Here is a 21,155-nt window from a genome sequence, read left to right on the forward strand (position 1 = left end):
AGTCTGAATCCAATTCCTTGGAGCTATAATGTAAATATCTGCAAACCACACACAATAGCTCAGTTGGGCAGGTACCATGGTGATGGATAAATATCTGCTTTTTGCCATCACCAGTGCCCGGGTACATCCAAAATTTCCACCATTAGTGCTCTAACCATCGTCCTTCTTGTTTCATATGCATCAATTCCCCAATGAACCAGGGAGAGGGCTTCACTCTGACCAGGAGCAGAGAGGGTGCTTCAAGGTGCCTGTGTCAGGAGCCCAAACCATCTCCCTATTCAAGAGAGTGTTCAGGGCTTTGATAGAATCAGCAGCAGTCAAACCCTGACAGGATCCATCATATACCCAGGGCTGTCCATCTGAATGGGTCCATCGCTGCAGAAGGAAGAGAAAGCAGTGAGTCTAAACTCTATCAGATAATAATCTGTCCATGACAAGCGAGTCAGATGTAACTCCCCAACCTCCAGATCCCCTTCCCCAACAGTATGAAAGACCAAATTCAGTGAGTCCCCTGCTTAACATGAGGGGCCAGCGATTAGTTGGCACAGGCCCGCTGTTGTTATGGTGACCATGAAATCCTGAACCAAACCTGGCAACCATGGTCTTGCCATGGAAGCTAAAGTCACCCAGGCCTTGTGGTCTCCACCAGCATACCTGGCTCAGAAAGAGAGACAGCTGAACAGCAGACAAATGGTATATCCGCAGAATCTCTATCCTATCCTGGTCACTCACTTTCAGGAACACAAACTCAAAACAGGGAGTCTGAAGGATGAGGCTCCTTGACAGATGAATGGAATCACAACAGACTACCTCAACTCCACCTTCCTGTCCTCCTGACCTAGCCTGCTGCTCTACAGAGAATACTGTGTATTCTGCTATGAATTTTATCACATATCTCTATCTAACATGTAAATTTTCCCCTTACTAGCTGGCAGTAGAACTTCCCAAGGGGGTGAAAAATATGATTGAAAACATTCTTCATGTAGAAATCCAGATCTTTTACTCATGATTTATTTCAATGTTGATGCTTTTTATCATATGTTTTATCAGCTAGATGCCAGAGACTTTTTTACAAGACATGATGCAGCACAATCCGGGCGGGGGGGGGGGGGGGGCTGTGATCTGGGAGTGGCACAAGCTCACACCGATGCATTTGCCCACACTGCTGGCATAGGTGGCATCTACAGCAGTGGGGAGGTGGGTGGGTACCCGGAGGAGTGCAGTGCCCAACCCAAAAGAGATTGCCTGCACCAGAGCTGTGTCAGAATAACTGTGGACGCCAACATGGCTAGGGGTGTGCTAGGAGCATTCCCAGGAGAAGGGACAACCTTAGTTGGCTTCCACAGGTTTTTGGGCCAGTAGCAGGAACTTGCCTATGGCCATACAGTGAGATCAAAGACCAGTTGGGATTCAGTTCCTAACAAATGAGTGAAAGCCTAACATGCTGGCTGCCAGGCCACATTAATATGTGAAGATAGATCCAGGCTCAAATTTGCTGTTCAATAATCACGCTATAAATCACAGGGTAACTGCATATGTTTATGGGGGATGTTGGTAATCAATTCCTTCAGTGTATTGTCGAAGGCTTTTACGGCCGGATTCAACTGGTTCTGGTGGGTTTTCCAGGCTGTGTGGCCGTGGTCTTCAGTGCTGCTCCTCTTCTTCAGGCCAGTCATTTTTGGAAGTTGGGACTTCCTTTCCTGTCAGCAGAGTTCTGCTCACCAAGGAGGCGAGATGGGGATTAATTACACCCCCTTCCCTTTCCCATGGCACCCCTGATTTATGCAGCTGTTATTCCATGCAGGTCCCATGACCCTGGGGAATAAAGTTTCCCAGGGTCAGATAGGACTAATGGGAAGAAAAGAAAACAGGGAAGATCTATAACTATCAATGCCTTCTGCTGTTGAATTGCAGGGTCCAACTCTACTTCAGCAGTAACTGTGAAATACAGGAAGATAACTGAGTACATTTACAGTTTGAAATTGTGGAAAGTAAGTTATTTTGTTAAAGTATTCTGAAGCAAGGCTTTTGGAGCAATGTGATTTATGAGCTTTTACATTGGCAGAGTAGGATAGAAATCTCTCTGTTCTTAGAGTTTACAGTATAGCATTTTCACTGCTGCCAAAGATGACAAGAGGTGTAACTGAGAATATCTAGTAAATGACTACGACGTGTACAGGCCAACAAAGTCCACTGAACTATAGACCAATTAAAACTGTTAAATATTTAACGATGATTTAGAAAAAGATTATTTGCAGTTCAACCTGACTTTATCATCTTGCAATAACAGAAAAATATCCCTCGTTTATTTATATAGCACCATCATCATGTCTATGATTTATTGCATACATGACCTGTCCAGGCTTAACCTTCTGAGACAAGGGAGAAAAGGGGAGGGGATGAAGGTAGGGATCATACAAATGAACAATATGCCTTCATTCTACTTATACATGCTGGGCAGTGCAATCCAGATTGGGGGAAGGGGAACAAATCTGCAGACGAAATGGTGGAGAGTTGCACTGATGCATTTGCTCCATCTGCTGTGTAATTGGCAGAACTGCCAGTGCAGGGGGCAGATGCGCCAGTGGCTGGTTACCCTTCAGCTCCGTGGCACCAAAACCCAGAAGTCTGGGGTGCCACAGAGTCGCGCTGGCAACCTGAGCAGATGCCAGCATGGGGGGAGGGGGCATGGCATGGTAGTCCCGGTGGTGGACCTGACATTAGTTGGCTTCCACCAGCGTTTAGCGCAGGAACATCAGCCTCTGGGCTCTTGGACTTATGCTATACTTTTGTGAGGCATAAGCCATTGTGGCCAATGGGGCGATTTGGGGGGGTGGGAGGGATTTGGTGTTTCCCTCCCTGCTGCACTGCCCAAAAGCCCTTTGGAGGCAGCATGGTGCAGTGAAGGCTGCAGTAGCACAGATCCATGAACTGGATTGCCCTTCACGTTTCATTTTCATTGGGATGGGGTGTAGGGGGCTGGTTTCCACAGCAGACTGCTGCATATTTACAAATGAAAAGGAGAATTGCATCCATAGCCTGCTTTTCTTTTTTTTAAAACTCTAATTTTAGGACTGGCCTATTGATGCACCATTAATATTCTTGCCTCAAAGTAAATTTAAATATTTCTCTTGGGCTTTGACAAGATTAGAATGAATGCTGACAATTTGGATAATGTAATTATTCACATGTATTATTCATGGATTTAATGGTTTCGGTACAGTTGGAGAACTGAAGTAATTCAGGAATTGGATAATCTTTCTTCTGAAGACTGCATATAAACAACAAGTACAATGTTATTAGAGTGCTAAGAATGAAGACGACAAATGTAATTATTAAAAAGAGTTGTCGGAGGGAAAAAAATCCCTATTCATTTGAAATAAAGGCCCTTTCCGCACAGGCCAAAAACAGCGCCCTAGAGACGGCAAAAACGCCGTCCCTAGGGAGCTGTTCGCATGGGGGGTGTTGCTGCATCGCAGCAGCGCTGCCCTCGCTTCCCCCCAGTGGCGCGAAGCCACTGTTTCAACCTCGCTCCCCGAGCAAGGTTTTCCGGAAACAGTGGCTTCCAAACGCTGCCATGCGAACGGCAGCAGCTGGAAGGCGCCATGTCCCTCGCACTATCCCTGAAAGCTTACGTCTCCTGGCTTCCGGCTCGTCGCAGAGGCCAGGGGACACGCCCCCCTGTCCTGCGACTCTAGAGCCGTCACTCCAGCCTGTGGGGGTGTGTGCCCTGGCCTCTGCGACGAGCCGGAGGCCAGGGGATGAAGTAAGCTTTCAGGGATGGTGCAGCCTGTGCAAAGGCTGCGCTGCCGCCTGCCGCCCTCCCGGGACCGTCCATGTGAACGGTCCCGGGGGTGTGTGTGCATCAGCGTCTATTATGCTGACACCCCCCCGCACCGTTGCGGAAAGGGCCATAGTTGCAACCATCCACTAAAATTAACAGGCAATTTATTGTTTCAGAATGTGGGGCTGGCAGAGGTATTTTTGAAAAAACATGCAAACACAGCAGGCTGGATCCGGACAGCTTTTCTACTGATGAAAAAAGGAGGCATCCCCTTTAGCCACCCCCACCCCCCAATATATAGGGGTTAATGGGACCTTCTTGGACAAAAGTTGTGGTGTACAGGGAGTGCAATAAGGGCTATTAGGTGAATGAGTGAAAAAGCAGATTCGATCTACCTATTGAGGGGAAAGTCTAGCTATGATAATCCAGGACAACCAAAACCTGCCATTACAAGAAACTGTATGATTCTGTGCTGCTGGTGTTGTTAGACCTTACTGCAGTATTTGAAATGGTAGATCACGACCTGTTGGTCCACAACCTTGTCACGGCTGGGGTTCGAGGAACAGCTCTAACCTGATGTCCTTGTATCTCCAGAACCGGGGACTGCAGGTAATGTCAGGGAGGGGGAAGTTTCCAGGCAGTGCCCCATTATATGTGGAGTGCTGCAGGGGGCCATCGTTTCCCCAATGTTATTTAATATCTATATGCAGCCCATGCCCCAGTTAGTGCAGAGCTTTGGGCTGGGATGCCATTCAAATAAATTCCATATGTGCAGAAATTGGCATAAATATGAACGTGGTTAGAATCCAGGCTTTTTGGGGAACTTCACCCCTTCCTCCGACAGCCAATTCAAATTGTTGATGAAGGTGATCTTTTTAGGAAGTTAATCCGAATGTATCTCCTTCTAACTTCATTATGAAGTTTGGATTAACTTCCTAAAAAGATCTCCTTCATCAACAATTTGAATTGGCTGAGGAAAGGGTGAAGTTCCCCGAAAGCCTGGAGTCTAACTACCATGTTCATATTCATGCCAATTTGTGCACGTACGGAATTTCTTTGAATGGAATAATTATTGCCATAATGAGCCACCTGTTACAGCACAACCAATGGTGAAATGACTCTTTAACTTCATTGCTTGTTCCAGTTATTGCCTACCCACTTGAGAACATTATTACTGACCGGCGGCTATAGATCACTGTTTTGGATCTATAATATAACCAATCTCTTAATTAAGGATACTGAATAATTGAAGATTTCTGGCAACTTTGGCAAGATCTCCAGGAGATCCCTGGAGATTCCAGGAGAACTGGACAAAGGATCTAGTGTTATTTAAGTTATGTTTATTTATTGCTTTTCTAAGCAGCCCTTAGGGATAGTAATGGTCACTGACCAGTCTGAATCAGGAGCATCTTTGCACATGTGCAGTTATGGGAAACCCAAAGCAAAGCAGCTGGTCAGCATGATCGAACAGATTCAGTGTTTGCTCACATGGGATCACTACCTTCGAACACTACCTTCGAACATGGGATCACTACCTTCGAACAAGTTCAGCAGTTGAAATAGTGAAATTTGCAGCATCCCTAATGTAAAACACTGATACCCAGTGAGTATAAAATATTATAGCCTAATTAAAACATAACAAAAGATGGCATACTACTAATACATCACAGGGAATTGCTCAATACAGAATTAAATTTTAAAAAATACCATGCTTTCCAAAGCATATTTATTAAAAACAAACAAAAAACTTCAGCTCTTTTCACAATAATTTTCCATCAGTTTATTTTTTCCCCCTGGACTTGCAAATCTATTAAATTATCTATATTTACATATATTTCATGTACAGAAACAAGGCATTAAGGTTGGCTACCAGAAAGAGACCACATATAACATGACGTAATTCACTTTTTAAAGTTTCAGACGACATTTACAACAAAAATGGGTCATTAGTGTATTACAGTACTGTCAAGTGTTTCTTTTCCCATCCATTAATTGATAATCACTCCCATACAAATGGAATTTGAGTCTTAAGTCTACTGCAACTAGATGCGGTAGTACCAAGAAACTGTGACTTTAGATAGGCATCCACTGGAACAAGTGTGCAACCTATAAGCACTCTATTCTTTCTTGTTCTCTACAAAGACAGAATGTCTGATCAATAACAGTAGCTTTTTACACATTAAGTTATGTTAAACACACACTTAAAAAACCCCTTCATAATGGAATGGGCTAAGATTTGCAATCTTTAGAATAAGGAATTTAGACTTTATGGTGGTCTAAAGAGACATAAATGCAGTGGTATCTGGAATGTGTGTAAAGTAACTACTGCATATGGCTAGAACTTGCAGTGCCAGATGTTTGCTTCTGGGCAACTGCTGTAAGCCTAGATTAGAAAGCCACCTACCACTAAGCACAAAACGATAGACCTGACTGGCTGGTTACTTGTCACTGAGCATGGGTCTACTGGCTTGGATGCCATTTGATATTAGACAGGAGGGCACTTCCAGCAGTGCAGATAAGGGAAGTAGGATTGGCTCTCCTGCTCCCAACATACTTTGTTTTGTCCCTGACTCATCTATGTACCAAGATTTCTTCAGTGATTGCTTTTTAAGGACAAACTCATTCTCGTGACAATAAACTCCTATATTTAGTAGAATTTCCTCGAAAGGCAGTTTTCACAGAAGGAAATTAGACCAATTTGACTAAGAGCTTTGACACCTGAATGTCAAAACAAAATATGTTTGTCAGAAGCAACACATCCACTGTATGTCAGTGAACAAGGTAGTTAATGGAATAAAGGTGAATTCTTCTTCAAAAAGCAATGCTGGATTCCACTATCACTGGGTCCCATAACTGTACTGTTTTTTGTGCAACATGCAATTCTAGGTAAGAAGGAATTACCATTCCAGAATTACAAGCCAAATATATATATATATATAAAAATGTGTGTGGTATATATATATATGTAAAAGCCAAATATATATAAGCCAAATATATATAAGCCAAATATATATATATATAAAAATGTGTGTGGTATATTCTCTTTGTTGCCCATTAGCTAACTATATATTCATTTTATCAAATAAAAATTTAATGACATTCAATTCTAACAGAAAAGTTCTAGAAATTAATTTACAATACACAGTAATGTTTCTGTAAAGGCTTTTGGGATTCTGCCAACAGAACAGCAGCTCAGATCAAAACCCAACTATGTTTTGAAATTCTCAGAAAAATTAGATAATTGTCTGCCTTTAAAAAAAATCACAATATAAAATTTTTACTTCCAATAGTGACCTACAACCATATTCGATAGATACATTTAATATCCTGCACTTCCTTTATGACACACTGATTGAACTACATATTATTTGTGGGTACACAATAAATATTTTGATAAGCTCAAGGAGAACAAAACATGTATTTCTAAACTACTTCTCATTCCCAGCAGATCCCACTGGCTATACTGCACAAGAAACATTACTCCTTACTTCAGTATCTTGAGAAAAGCAACATACCTACTTAAACAGCAGAAACAATTGACAAAACTGGTCAATATCTACTTTTTTTCTTCCGAAGGTTTTTTTCCCTCTTCCACAATTCTCAACAGAAGAAATTTCCCACTTAGCATTGCAGGTTTTTAGATAGTGCCATCAAACATAGCAAAAAACTGGCTAACACATGGTGACCTCTTTCAAGAGGATTTTTGGTACAGTTGAATACAGACGTTTTTCACATATATCTGTTCCTAATGTATTCTCGGTACATGAGGACATCTTCTTTTCCGAGGGGTTGCATGATGCCCTTTCCAGCCTGGATATGAGACTGAAAGATTTCAACAGATTTCCTGTCAACTTTAGGAGGCTGGACTTCATATATGTTGTCTTGGGAAAAAGCTGAGATGTGTGTTCTGTGAAAAGTTTAAAAAAGCATTAAATTAAAGTCAAGACAAGTAACATACAAGGAGAAGTGAAACAGAAAACCTATTTGGTAATTCCTTCCAACATACATCATTAATGCAGCCTCAATTTTGAATATTTTTAAATTAATTTTATAACAACTACAGCAAAACAAACATCGGAAGGTAGACATTAGTGAACCAGTCACTCTATACTACTTAGAGACAATGTAGGTAAAAACGACAAATAACTAATTTGACTTCCCACCCAAATTCCGCTGTAGAAATGTTCTTATATAGCAAATTTTCATTAAAATTTTCATTAAAATTTTCATTAAAAGCTTTAAAATCTTACAAAAATAATTTAAATCCGGTTCAATTTTTTAAAAAGTACAAACATAGCTATAATATAACCTCATTATAGCCTTATCTCCCTAACTTAGTTTTCAAAATTGAAGGCTTTTATACAATATTTTTCCTTCCCTCCTATGTCATCTCCTCCACTAAATTATATAATTGAAACTGACAGCTAATGTTCCTCTATTGCTCTTCATATCTAACATTTTAATCTATTTAATCGATTGTATCGATTTTCTCTTACATTTCACACACACACACACACACATCCTTATTACATCATATCTGTTTAGAGCATCAGCCAAAAAAGGATAGTCCTTTCTCTTTTGAAAGACTCTCATTGGTATTTCTCTCATTATTATGACCTCTTCATCCTCCATCTTGAATGATGATTTTCGATGGACCTCTAAGACGATGAGCAAAATCCTTTACATAGAAGATGACAATATCTCTGCTCAGTCCACGAGATTTTGGATTTTTACAATTCACTTTGCAGATTTTTTCAATTCTTGCAGCCATATTTATTCCTTTGAACTCCTTTAATAATTGTTGGGATATTTCCCAACTTGGGATATTTCTGATATAATTTTTAATAGAATCTATTTCAGACTGAAGATTCTGTATATTAGCAGACATAGCCTTCACATTACTGGCGATTTCTATAATCTCTGAAGAGGCAGCTGAGCCTTTATTTCATTGAAGCCATTCTCACTAATATCTACTAGATAACACTGTGCAACAGTTGCCCATAGTGAACAGTTGTCTGACTCTGGACCTGCTGTAGCCCTGCTTTCTTATTCAATGACTTCTCAAGGCAGCCTTTCCTTTCTAGTCTTGGTTTGGCAGTTCGCCAGCTTGAGAAATGGTCAGGTCAGTTTTATTATATAGCTGTAAAACAGCTATCACTCTCCAATACCTTCAGTTCAGAGATTTTCCTTCAATTTAGTCTCTCTCTCTTTTTGTTTATTTTTTAACGTTCTAAATTTCCATATCTATGAGATGGAAGTTGGGGAAATTTTACATGGTTTTCCACACTGCAGGGGGAAGCACGTTCTATCCCCCACGATGTGGAAGGGATAACTGTATATCCAAATGAACCTGATAGTGTGGAAAATTTTCATATTGGGTATTTCTTGATTTTCTAATCTAGACAGTTGTTCTCTCATTAGCAATACTGATTCTGCCACAGCAACACCACATGGTAACTGAAAACTATCAGTACATAAATGTGGGAGGGGGTCCCCCCCCCAAAAAATTTGCTGGCCTGCACCACAGGAATTTGAATATGGAAACCATGGACTTTAGAGAAACAGTGAGGGTTGTCTGTGGACCAGGGTGGGCCAGGCCAGCTCTCAGGCAATCTGTGAGATCCAGGCACCTGGAAAGCAGGGGGCAGGGCCAGGGAGGTGGGACTACAGTATCTGAGAGAAGGGGCACCATTTATTGATGGATGGATGGATGGATGGATGGATGGATGGATGGATGGATGGATGGATGGATGGATGGATGGATTGATTGATTGATTGGACTTCTAGGCCCCCTTTCAGGCTCAAAGTAACTTACAACAATGATAGTACAATTAAAATTCCAAATTGCCCCCCACGTCTCCACTGGCAACATCCACTGGATTTGTCTAGACTCTAGAGGGTTTGTCTTTGCCAACCTGGCCATCCCTTAGGGCAGTAGGGTAACTATTGACCCTCTTTGCTCCCCTCTGAACCGACTCCAGCCCCTGGTACTTCACCAAGGCCTGCCTACTAATCCTCTGCCGCCCTGCGAGCTGTAGGCTGGACTGTCAATCAGGGCCAAGTCCTGCCCTCTCATGCTGGCGATCCTGCACCCTGGCCCCTTTTCCCCACAACTGCCTTTTTTTGTGTCACTTAACTGCTCAGGAGGCAGCTCAGCTATCTCTGGTCACAGACAGCTCTCTCTGCTCCAGGATTGTATTGTTTGTGTCATGCTCCAATTAGAACTAAACAGGATAAGCTGGATAGGACTGTACTCTTTTTTTTTTTGGTATTTTTCAGGCTTGGGGTTCAAAGACCTGGAAAATAAAACAAATTAAAAAGCCAAATTCCCAAACTGGTATGGGGAGGAGGTCTTTCCCAACTTTTGGGGTGATGTTTTGAAATTTTTCTGGTCTATTAAAGCTGATTCCAAGTCTCCGAAGTCCACATGGGTCTTGGAAACAGTAGGAAACCACAGCCTCTAAAGTCCCTACTGGGTTGAACCCAGTGTTTGCTGCCTGCATCCTCCAAGTCTATGTGGGCTGCTTTTGGGCTCCCTTACATTGCTGCCATTTTTTCGGGAGAACCCCCCCCCCCCCCCCAAAAAAAATACCACTAAGGTATTTTGGGGGTTTTTGTTTCAGCTTTGCTGAATGCACTCCCCTAAAGCTGGAAATGCCCAGTTTCAATTCTCAGTTGTCATTGTTTGTACATGGCAATATCTACTTAATGGTCGATGTTATAGGGCTGTTATAAGGATTATAAGGAGATAATACACACAGTGTACTCTGAAAAGTTATGTAAACAATAGAATTATCCTACTATGGTACCTCCAAATGGTATACTTTAGGAGTCCCTGGCAGTCCACAATTCAGAGGGAGATGCTGCAGGGTCAATTGCTAATCTCTGTTACTTCCATTGGAAAATCAACAGTATCAGCGGGAGGAGTTCTTTTCTTAGAAGGGCTAACCACTCTTCCAGTATGATCTCGGAACCAACAATGGTTCTGAGATTAGGCAAGTGGTAACCTGGGAGAGGCATTCTCAATTCTGGCACCAGAACTCTGGAACTCTCTCCCCAGAAAAATTAATCTGTAGTCTTCTGTTGCCATCTTCCACAGATGAATACTTTTTGTTGGTTTAATTTGGTGGTCCCACAGTTGCCCCTCTTTCCAACACACTCTTTTAATTGTTGGGGGGGGGGGTTGTGGTGGTTTTTTTGTGTATGCATTTTGTATATGCATTTTAGTTCTTGATTTAATAATTTTAATGATATGGTTTTTGTTGGTTTTAATTGTGTTTATGGTGCAATTTTATTGTGTATGGTTTTAATTTGTTAGCCACTTTGTGACCCTAATGAGGGCAGAAAGACAGGGTATAATTTTTGTAAAATGAAATTATAAAACCACATTTCCTACTCATAACAGAAACTGAAGTTTGTGCAAAACAATGGCTAATGACTTTTGTGTTCTCCTGTGGAGAACTAGAATTTATGTTGTATATTTGTTAATACAATAGTATTTTTAATATATCACTACTGGTTTTAGCAACTGTTCCAAAATATCTGAAATTGGTGCTTAAAATTATGAATCTAATTAAAATATACAAACACTATTATGAATCAATATTAAAAGGAAAGACAAGAACACTGGGACTGAGAGTGAAAGAGACAATGGCCAGAAATAACAAAAGAAGGAACAGTACTTACAAATGTATAACCCCATCTAAGTGTTTAGAACAAAGTTGTTGATGAGCCTTGTCTTGTTTGTGTCGACTCTGCCCCAACTGAACAAACCTGTGAATAGAAGCCAAAAGTCTTCATGAGAAAAGAACTCTGTGAAATAATATCAGTGAAATAATGAAAATGACATGTTTCTTGCAGGTTTTGTAAGAGTCATGAAGTTTTAAGAAAGGGACATCAAGTTCCTTAAAGGTCAGCTGGAACATACACAACACTTTCCCTGAAACTAATATTTTGGGTGACTAATGCATGAGTTTGAACTAACAGCTACTTCAGTGCAGAACTCATGGAGGCCCTCCAGTGTTTCTCTTACTATGTGCCTCAGACATGAGAGTTCTGCTGGGTCAGATCTAAGGCACATCTAGCCTAGCATCCTGCACACAGGGTTACCACGAGCAAAGCATGAAGTCAATAGTCCTTGCTTAGTGTTGTGTGCCAGGAACTAGCATTCAGTGGCACACGGCCTCTGAACATTTAGGTCTCCACGAATTCTGAACACCCTTTAAGCCAATCTAAGCCAATGGGCATTACCACCAAAAATTCAGGGCATGTTAGGGCTCAGGGTGAATACAAATAGACCACAGTGTACAGATATTTGGTGAATTAATCATCTGTATTGTCCTGCTAAGTGCTAACAAGAATTTATCACTCTGCTTCCCGAGATTCTCAGTTCATTAATGTTAATCGGAGGAATTTAAATAGCATTGTTAGTTCTCCATTTGAAATAACCATAATTTAAACATAAGCAACTTTGCCTAGAGTTTGCTGACTTTTATTTGCTTTTTAAAATACTTATTCTCTATTCATATCAGCAAGGTAAATCAGAAACACAGTACCTCGTGTATATGCTGAGATCATCTTCTGAGGGAGATTCTGAAAGATTGATTCCATATGCATCTTTTATAGATTGCACTACATTCTGCATGAAAACAAAATATTTCATTATAACCTTTTATTTCTACCTCACTCCTCAAGACTTCCAAGTGACTTTCAAAAGAACGTAACAGTCAAACAAGATGGCTAATTAACAACTGTGTTTATTACAAACAATCAGTGGCGTATTTACCCTGGGGACATGGGGTACCCTATGTCCCTGGGCGCCCCCTAGTTGAGGGGGGCACAAAAATTTCAGGTTCATTTGTGTTCTTTGTATTTTTTTGAGTTTTTTCAGTTTTTGGCCTGCAGGGGGCACAGTTTTAGGCTAGCAGCACCAAAATTTCAGAGATTTTTCAGGAGACCCTCCTGATGATACCACCCAAGTTAGGTGAGTTTTGGTTCAGGGGGTCCAAAGTTATGGACTTACCAAAAAGTTATGTTTCCAATGGGAGCTAATAGGAGATGGGGGCTACACCTTTGAGGGTCCCGAACTTTGGACCCCCTGAACCAAACTTCATGAAACCTGGGTGGTATCATCAGGAGAGTCTCCTAAAGATACCCTGAAATTTTGGTGCTGTTAGCTTAACAACTGCACTCCCTGCAGGCCGAAAACTGAAAAAAACACTAAAAAACCCCACAAACGAACCTGGAAAGTAGAAGAAGAAGAAGAAGAAGAGTTTGGATTTATATCCCCCCTTTCTCTCCTACAGGAGACTCAAAGGGGCTTACAATCTCCTTGCCCTTCCCCCCTCACAACAAACACCCTGTGAGGTGGGTGGGGCTGAGAGAGCTCAGAAGAGCTGTGACTAGCCCAAGGTCACCCAGCTGGCGTGTGTGGGAGTGTACAGGCTAATCTGAATTCCCCAGATAAGCCTCCACAGCTCAGGCGGCAGAGCTGGGAATCAAACCCGGTTCCTCCCGATTAGATACATGAGCTCTTAACCTCCTACGCCACTGCTGTAGTGCAAAAATACTGAAATTACTACAAAATGCTGAGAAAATACTGGGATTACTACAAAATACTGAAAAAATCCAGACTCATAACATTGTGCACTTGTTCAGGGTTAAATAAAGGCTTCAAAATATTATTTTGCTCAAGCATCCTGATTTTGTTATTGATGGATATTGTATTCAAAAATCAAATAGATGACTTTTCTTTTGAGGTTCGTAAATATATTATGCTTCAAAAGAAATTGCTCATTTAGGAAATGCATAAGTACAAATGTTACATTAGAATATGACAGCAAATGAGTCAATGTTGCAAGTCTTTATACTTTAATTTCATCCTGACAGGTTTTTTTTTTAAGTTACTGGAACAATTTCTATTATCTTACAGTGCCTTCTTTGTTTTCCGATAAACTCCCAGTGAGTCATTTTTTTCCCATTTACAATGTGTGAAGGGTGGACAAGGTGAACTAACTAGGCAATAGATCAAAGTAATTCAGTGCCATGCAGTCAAGAACAGATCAGGTGCTTGCAGGTAAGAAAAAGCTAAAGCATCACCCAAGTCAAGAGAGAAAAGAGCAACAGACATGCTGGACAAAATGATGTTCAGAATGCCATGTGACTGTCAGGACATTCAAAAGGAAAAGATAAGAGTCAAAGATCTGTTTCCTGGATCCAAAGATCCCACTGCATTAGGGAAAAATCTGTGACCCACCCATATCTACAGCTATTCATATCCCTCCAAAATGTGCTCTAGAAAGCCTAGGTGCTAGAATACCCTTCTGAACGCTTTTCAGTGTGTGCAAACAAATGGCCTGGGAAGGGCAAAGAAATCAGTGGACTACCTATACAAGTGCCTTCAGTAGTGACTGAGAGGTATTTTAACCTTTTTTTTTTTTGGCCTTTTTAACTGGTGTCTCCAAAGTAGCTTGTCAGCTGAATCCGAAGTCAGCCCAAAAGGAATCATAGGGACTGAAGTGACTGAAGGCACATGAGCTCCCTTTGAAAAACTGCCTGTGGGAGTATCCACCAAAGTGAAAGAATTTGGAGTAAAAAGGCGGCAAAAAGGAACAGGTATCGGACACATGAGTTCTCACCAAGACAAAAACAGATATTCCTCATTTTTTTTTTAACAATGCCATTTCAACAAAGGACAAGAATCCTCAGCTAAAGGCTGTTCTCTGTCCACAGAAGCAAAGAGAGAACTGATGAAGGATGGCTGTTTGAACAGAAACCATCCTGCTCACAGCTTCGAATGCGAGTCAGGAGAGGGCTCACAGTGCTCTGAAGCTTCTCGAAATCTAATCAGTTCTCCACAACCAGCCTGTGCCTGCACAGTTCCACACAGAACTGCACTGAAGACACAGTGATGAAAATATAACTTGGTACCACATGCAGAAAAAAATAATCAGTGGACAATGACAATTCTTAATTTGAGAGCCTGGTTGCTATAGAGAGGGATGAATTATATTGTTGCCAGCTGTTTTACATAATTAACAAGGAACACTGAACATAAAGGTACAGTTCAAGTGTTTTGCATGATTCAAAGCTATGAGATCTCACTTTGATTTTCAGATTTACAGTTTTGAATGGCATCTCTCCATATCACAACATAGCTCTGTTCCTGGAAAAAAATTCAGGCTACTGTGAAAGAACAAAGGGATTGGTCATTCCTGGGGGTTAGTGGTTGAAGAAGCTCTGTTTGGTGAACACACATACTTAGGCATACTTAAAGTAGCTCTTTAAATTGTGCTGCTTTAATATTGTTTATCATCACAGACACAACACATACTGAAGCAGGAAAAGTGTTCTCAGAAACGAACAACAGAAAGCCAAGTGGTTTCCTATGTTCATATTTAAAGGACTTGAAGGACATATTAAAGACTTAAAATATTTTAAAGAGTTATTCTGAATGTGTCATTCGTTGAGAAGATATGTAACTATTGTGGAATTGTTGTGTTTGAGAGGGGTCACTACTTTTCGATCATATTGCACTACATTTTAGGTGGAATTGCATCTAGTGTTTATTGCCCCACTTAAAAAGTCATCTTTAAGAAGCAACCAGGTCACTGTAACTTGCAAGTTCTCTAAAAAGATCTTCACCAACAAATCGTCTCCAGAAATATATAGAGCACACAGTTCAGCATTTTCTCCCCGAACATTTGTTGAGTGGCAACAATTTTGTTTTGCCATGAAGTGACAATGATGGTATAAAAAAAGCAACGAGCATCCAAAACATGCAGGTTTTTTCCTTACATACAATAATTGCTGGGGTTTTCTAAAAATGACAAAGACAAACAAGAGTCTTCTCTCTGTGAGGTGTTGTCAAGTTAAAGTTCATTTTAAGAAGATCAGTCACTCCTCAGTGTCAAAAGCATATGCTTCATTCGGCCTGGCAGGGCTGATTCACATGGCCACATTTCTCCATGACTCTATGCAATCATTTGTCGGGGGAGGCATGTTGGGGGGTTAGGGGTGTTTCAGGGGGGGACGGGAGGGGGCACATGGTCAGTTCACGCCCCGGGCGCAGTTTCCCTTCCCTTCGTCATATGACTGAAGAGAGAAAAGTATATGTGGGATTTAACAGTGGTATTACAACTGCACTTTTCAAAGGAGCTGTGATCCAGAAGATGACTGCTGGCTCCTCTCATGTCTAACCAGTTTAGATTAACCTCTCTTCATGTGCCTGTGTAGCTGTATGTGATGACACCAAGGAACACCACCATGTGAATAGGCCCCTGTACTACACCTGTACTAACAATCTCCATTCCTCTTTTTAAACACCTACCTGAGATGCAATGTAGGTTTCATCAGCTGCAGTCAGGAGATATTCTGCAAAGACAACTGATTCAGAAACACCCTGAAACTAAAATCTGAGCAGTGTTGAAGGAAGGAGGACGCCTATTTCTAGAATTTTGATCTGGAAGAAAACCTGGCTTCCTTCCTCATGTGTAAACAAAATACATTACTATGTACATTTTAATCAAACTTCTAGAAAATTAAAATAATATTTTCACAAGAATAGTCATTATATTCAACACTGTGCTGATTTCAATTGACTCCCTCTGAAGTAATTTTATATTGGACTACACAGATACTAATATACTTGTATTGAATTCCACTTATTAAGTAACTCTGTAGTTGTTACTGGTGCGGTTATTAAGCACTGAAAGGTGACTGAAAGTAAAATGAAGACAATCCTCAGTTTGTTTGTTTTTTAATTCCTGCTAGCAGATGACTTGGCAAGGCTTTCTCCATATGTCTGCAGGGTCTACAGCTGGAGTCCCCGCAGCCACTATCAATTGAGGATTAGTAAGGAGAGGAAAGATGATATGAGAATTTGGCTTTCTTTGCTACCTTATTATATGGGGTGACTCTTGGCAGGGCTATCTGCACCCAAGGGCTGACCTACAGGCATAATCAGATGATGCCTCTGACACTTGTCTCATCTTCAGGTAAAGAGAATACACTCTCTGGAACCAGGTTCCTATTTTCTCCAGCTCCTTTTTTGGATGAACTCTGTGCACTTGACCATGACACAGGGAGTACAAAATCGGTATTATCTTCAACACTGAATTAACACATTCTAATTTGAATCGTTCCATTTTGTCTTGTAATCCCAAAGCTGTAGGCTGCTGGTTCACCACTCAAGAGATTTATGAATCAGCGTCTTGTGCACTTTACAAGAAACAGCTATGTTCCAAAACTGTGAGCATAAACTCGATAGCTATCTCCACCTCTTCCTTTAGCAAGGCCAATAGTTCTAAAGATTCACACGCATTTTCTGGGACTTGATGTGAACTTGAGGGATGGTGCTGCAATGCATCTAACAGGCCTGATCAAAAGGCATCCTCTAACCCAGGGGTCTGCAACCTGTGGCTCTCCAGATGTTCATGGACTATAATTCCCATCAGCCCCTGCCAGCATGGGATTTGTAGTCCATGAACATCTGGAGAGCCACAGGTTGCAGACCCTTGCTCTAACCAATGAGTTCTTATGTGATCTCTGTGGCATCCTTATTTCTGCATGCCATTGCCAGTATGAGGCAAAACTTGCCAAATTTTCAACCATGGCAGTAGGAGTACTAGGGCCCTCTAGGTCTTTGTTCAGCTCATGGCAGTGGAGCATAAGGTAATCTGGCATTTTTCACAGTGTGGCCCCCACAGGCTGGGAATTACACATCTCTTTATGGTGTGTGCTTGGAAGGGGGAAGGGGAGGGTGGGCATCAGTGATCCTAGATTTAGTGATGAGCATACTACAGTTTCCATTGGTTTGATTTGACAGTGAGTCAGGCAAGCTAAGCTGACTGGCTCCTGTGGTGTTTAGGCACTGGCTGGGGATGTAGTACAGAAAGGAGGCTGGCATACAAATTGTGTGAAACAAACAAATAATAAATAAGGGTGTGCAAGGGTAAGCTTACTGTGCAACCCCAGAAAGGTGGTTCCCTTGAGAGACTCTGGGCGTGAGGACTATGCAAGTCATCTATAGGGCTGGGACATTGACCATGCCCCCAAGAGGGAATGGAACGACCCATTGGATACTCACCGTGAAGGGGTCTTCTCTTGGGTGGTGGAAGCCATCTTGTGGGTCTTCTTTATCCTTCCGATTTTGGTAGGCAGGAAAAGATATTTGGTCACTTCCTGTTGGTCTGTTGCCACCAATTTTCTCCAGTATCTGACCGGCCGAGTGATTCACACAAACAAGTAACAGACCAACCACATGAAACCAACAAAAGGTCCAAAAAGCCAACATAGAAGGGACCAAACATTAACATATAAACAATTGCCCAAGAACACATGGGCCAGTGGACAAACTTCTCAGTACTATGACTGGACACGTTGTGAGAAAAGAACGAATAGGGAGGGCCAAGATGGCTTCCACCACCCAAGAGAAGACCCCTTCACGGTGAGTATCCAATGGGTCGTTCTCTTGGATGGTTTCAGCCATCTTGTGGGTACTCCCCCAGCAGTGCCCCAAAAAGGGCGGGTTCAGTGAGTTTCTACAACATGTTCCAGGACCCTTCTCCCGAAGGACGCCTGGACAGCATCCAGAGAGGATAGCCTGTAGTGCCTCACAAAGGAAGAGGGAGAGGCCCAAGTGGCCGCCCTACAAATCTGCTCTAGGGGAACGTGCTTAACAAGGGCCGCGTTGGCAGCCGCACTCCTAGTAGAATGAGCCGTAATCCCAGTGGGGATTGGAATCTGTTTCGCTTTGTGGGCCTCAATGATACACGCTTTGATGTTAGAACTGATGGAGGCGGTGGACATCGGTTCACCTACCCTGGGTGGAACTACATTCACAAACAGTGATTCTGATCTTCTCAGTTGTTCTGTGCGTATGATAAACGCCTTGAGAGACCGCCTCACATCCAGACAGTGCCAAAGCCTTTCCCGCGGATGGGTAGGTTTTGGGCAGAAATTTGGCAGGATTATGTCCTGCGCTAGATGGAACCCTGAAGCTACTTTGGGTCGAAATGACGGGTCGGGCTTCAGGACCACCCTATCAGGGAAAAAAAGACACAAGTTAGGATTAACAGAGATAGCCCTGATTTCAGATATCCGTCTGGCCGAGGTGATGGCCACCAAAAACAGGAGCTTCATACGAAGCCAGCGTAGGTGTATCGACTGAACTGGCTCAAACGGGGAAGTTGTAAGAGCATCCAGGACGACATGTAGCCGCCAGGAAGGGAAACGGTGTGCTACAGGGGGCTGGGACTGCTGAACTCCCTTCAAAAATTTTTGTATGTCGGGATGCCTAGTGACCGGGAAACCCTCCACTGGGGGCAGAACGGTGGCTATAGCCGCCAGTTGATGACGAAGCGTAGAACTGCGTAACCCTGAGACAAAACCTTCTTGCAAAAAAGCGAGGATGAAGGGAAGGGAGGGAGATTCCGGATCTACATCCTTCCTCCGGCACCATCTAGCGAAAGCCTTCCAGGAAGCACTGTAGATGGCAATAGTGGACCTACGCCGTGCTGCTATCATGGTGTCGACGACCGCTTCAGAAAAACCCCTATGTCTTAGGCGTTGCCGCTCAAGAGCCAAGCGGTCAGCTTGAGCCATTCGGGATCCTGGTGGAACAGAGGACCCTGCGACAGCAGGTCCGGAACAATGGGCAGACGAAAGGGAGGAGCGATGGACAGCTGCTGTAGCACCGAATACCAGGATCTCCTGGGCCAGTCTGGGGCTACTAGAATGACTAACCTGCCCTCCGCTTGGACCCTCCGAAGAAAGCGGTGTAGAAGAGGCAGAGGGGAAAAGGCATAAAGCAGGCCGTCTGGCCAGGAAACATTCAGAGCGTCTGTCTTCCAGGCCTGTGGATTGTAGAACCGGGCACAAAAACGACTGATCTGAGCGTTGAGGGGTGATGCAAATAGATCGATCACTGGAACCCCGAATCTGTTCGTTATCAATCTGAAGATCTCCGGATTCAACTTCCACTCTGCGTTGGAGACCTTTTTTCGACTTAGCCAGTCTGCTTCGATGTTCAGAAGCCCTTTTACGTGTTCTGCGCGCAGGGATGCTAGATTTGCCTCGGCCCAGATGAGGATGTGGAACGCTTCCTTGTGCAATTGGGAGGACTTGGATCTCCCCTGATGGTTCAGATAGCACTTCGTTGACATATTGTCTGTGTGTATCACGACGTGTCTGCGCAGGATCAGCGGGCGGAAGGCTTTTAGGGCAAGAAAGACAGCCCGAACTTCCAGGACGTTGATGGGAAGGCGAGCCTGAGCTGCCGACCATGATCCCTGTGCCAGATGGTGTTCGAACTTCGCTCCCCAGCCCAGAAGGCTTGCGTCTGAGAAGATATGGATCAGGTTCTGTGGAGCAAAAACTTTCCCCCCTCCCAGGTTGGCTGCATGCGTCCACCATCGGAGGGAAAGACGGACCGTCAGGGGGAGGGACAGGGACCGGTTCTTTCTGCCAATGATCTGCCTGGCGAAGGGGCGCAGGAAGGTTTGCAAAGGGCGTGCATGCGCCCTGCCCCATTGAATCAGGACTATGGTAGATAACAGGAGACCCAGTAGGCTTGCCAGCTTCATCAAGGACGTGGCGCTCTCCTTCAGCACTTTGCGGCAAGCCTCCCGGATCTTGAGGACCTTTGCTGGAGGGACAAACAGTGTGCAAGACATGGTGTCTATTAGAGCTCCTAGGTGCTCCATCCTTTGGGAGGGGAGGATCGAGCTCTTGTCCAGGTTGACCAGGAAACCATGGTCCGCAAGGGTCTCTCGCACTAGCAGGACATCCTTCGATGCCTGGAGTTGGGACCTCGACCTGATAAGCAGGTCGTCGAGGTAGGGGTGGATATGCACCCCCTTGCTGCGAAGCAAAGCAATTGGTGCCACCAACACTTTGGTGAAAACTCTGGGGGCCGTGGCTAATCCGAAGGGGAGCGCCACATACTGGAAGTGCTGGTCCCCCAGAGCGAATCTCAGAAACCTGTGATGGGACGGATGGATAGGGATGTGAAAGTAGGCTTCCTTCAGGTCCAGCGACGTGATGAAGTCGCCCTGTTGAATTGCCGCCACAGTGGACCTCAGAGATTCCATCCGGAATCTGAATTTCCGAAGATGACGGTTTAGATGGCAGAGGTTGAGGATAGCCCTGGTGTCCCCGTTCTTTTTGGGGACAGTAAAAAAGTGGGAGTACACTCCCATCCCTCTCTGCTCCGCCGGCACTGGCTCGATGGCTTTGATCAAATTCAGGTGTTCGATGGCCTCAAGGAGCCTGCTTATTTTTTCTGGATTGGTACCTATTGGGGAGGGAATGAAATGATCTCTGGGCCAGGAAAGGAATTCTAAGGAGTAGCCTGAAGAAACTATCTCCCGGA

The 21,155-nt window shown here is 43.2% G+C and overlaps 1 protein-coding gene across 1 annotated transcript in view; it reads right to left on the reverse strand.

Moving 5' to 3' along the window:
• Positions 1-5,540: 5,540 nt before the first annotated feature.
• The window catches only part of FIG4 (FIG4 phosphoinositide 5-phosphatase), an 88,025-nt gene continuing 72,410 nt past the window's right edge, over positions 5,541-21,155 (reverse strand). The window contains exons 21-23 of the mRNA XM_048492888.1: positions 12,340-12,422; positions 11,471-11,557; positions 5,541-7,691 (exon numbers count right to left, since the gene is read on the reverse strand). Coding sequence (XP_048348845.1) covers positions 7,514-7,691; positions 11,471-11,557; positions 12,340-12,422 — 348 coding nt within the window. The 3' untranslated portion in view covers positions 5,541-7,513. The remainder of the gene's footprint in view (positions 7,692-11,470; positions 11,558-12,339; positions 12,423-21,155) is intronic.

The sequence above is a fragment of the Sphaerodactylus townsendi genome, linkage group LG01, assembly GCF_021028975.2.
Source record: "Sphaerodactylus townsendi isolate TG3544 linkage group LG01, MPM_Stown_v2.3, whole genome shotgun sequence".
Classification (NCBI taxonomy): domain Eukaryota; kingdom Metazoa; phylum Chordata; class Lepidosauria; order Squamata; family Sphaerodactylidae; genus Sphaerodactylus; species Sphaerodactylus townsendi.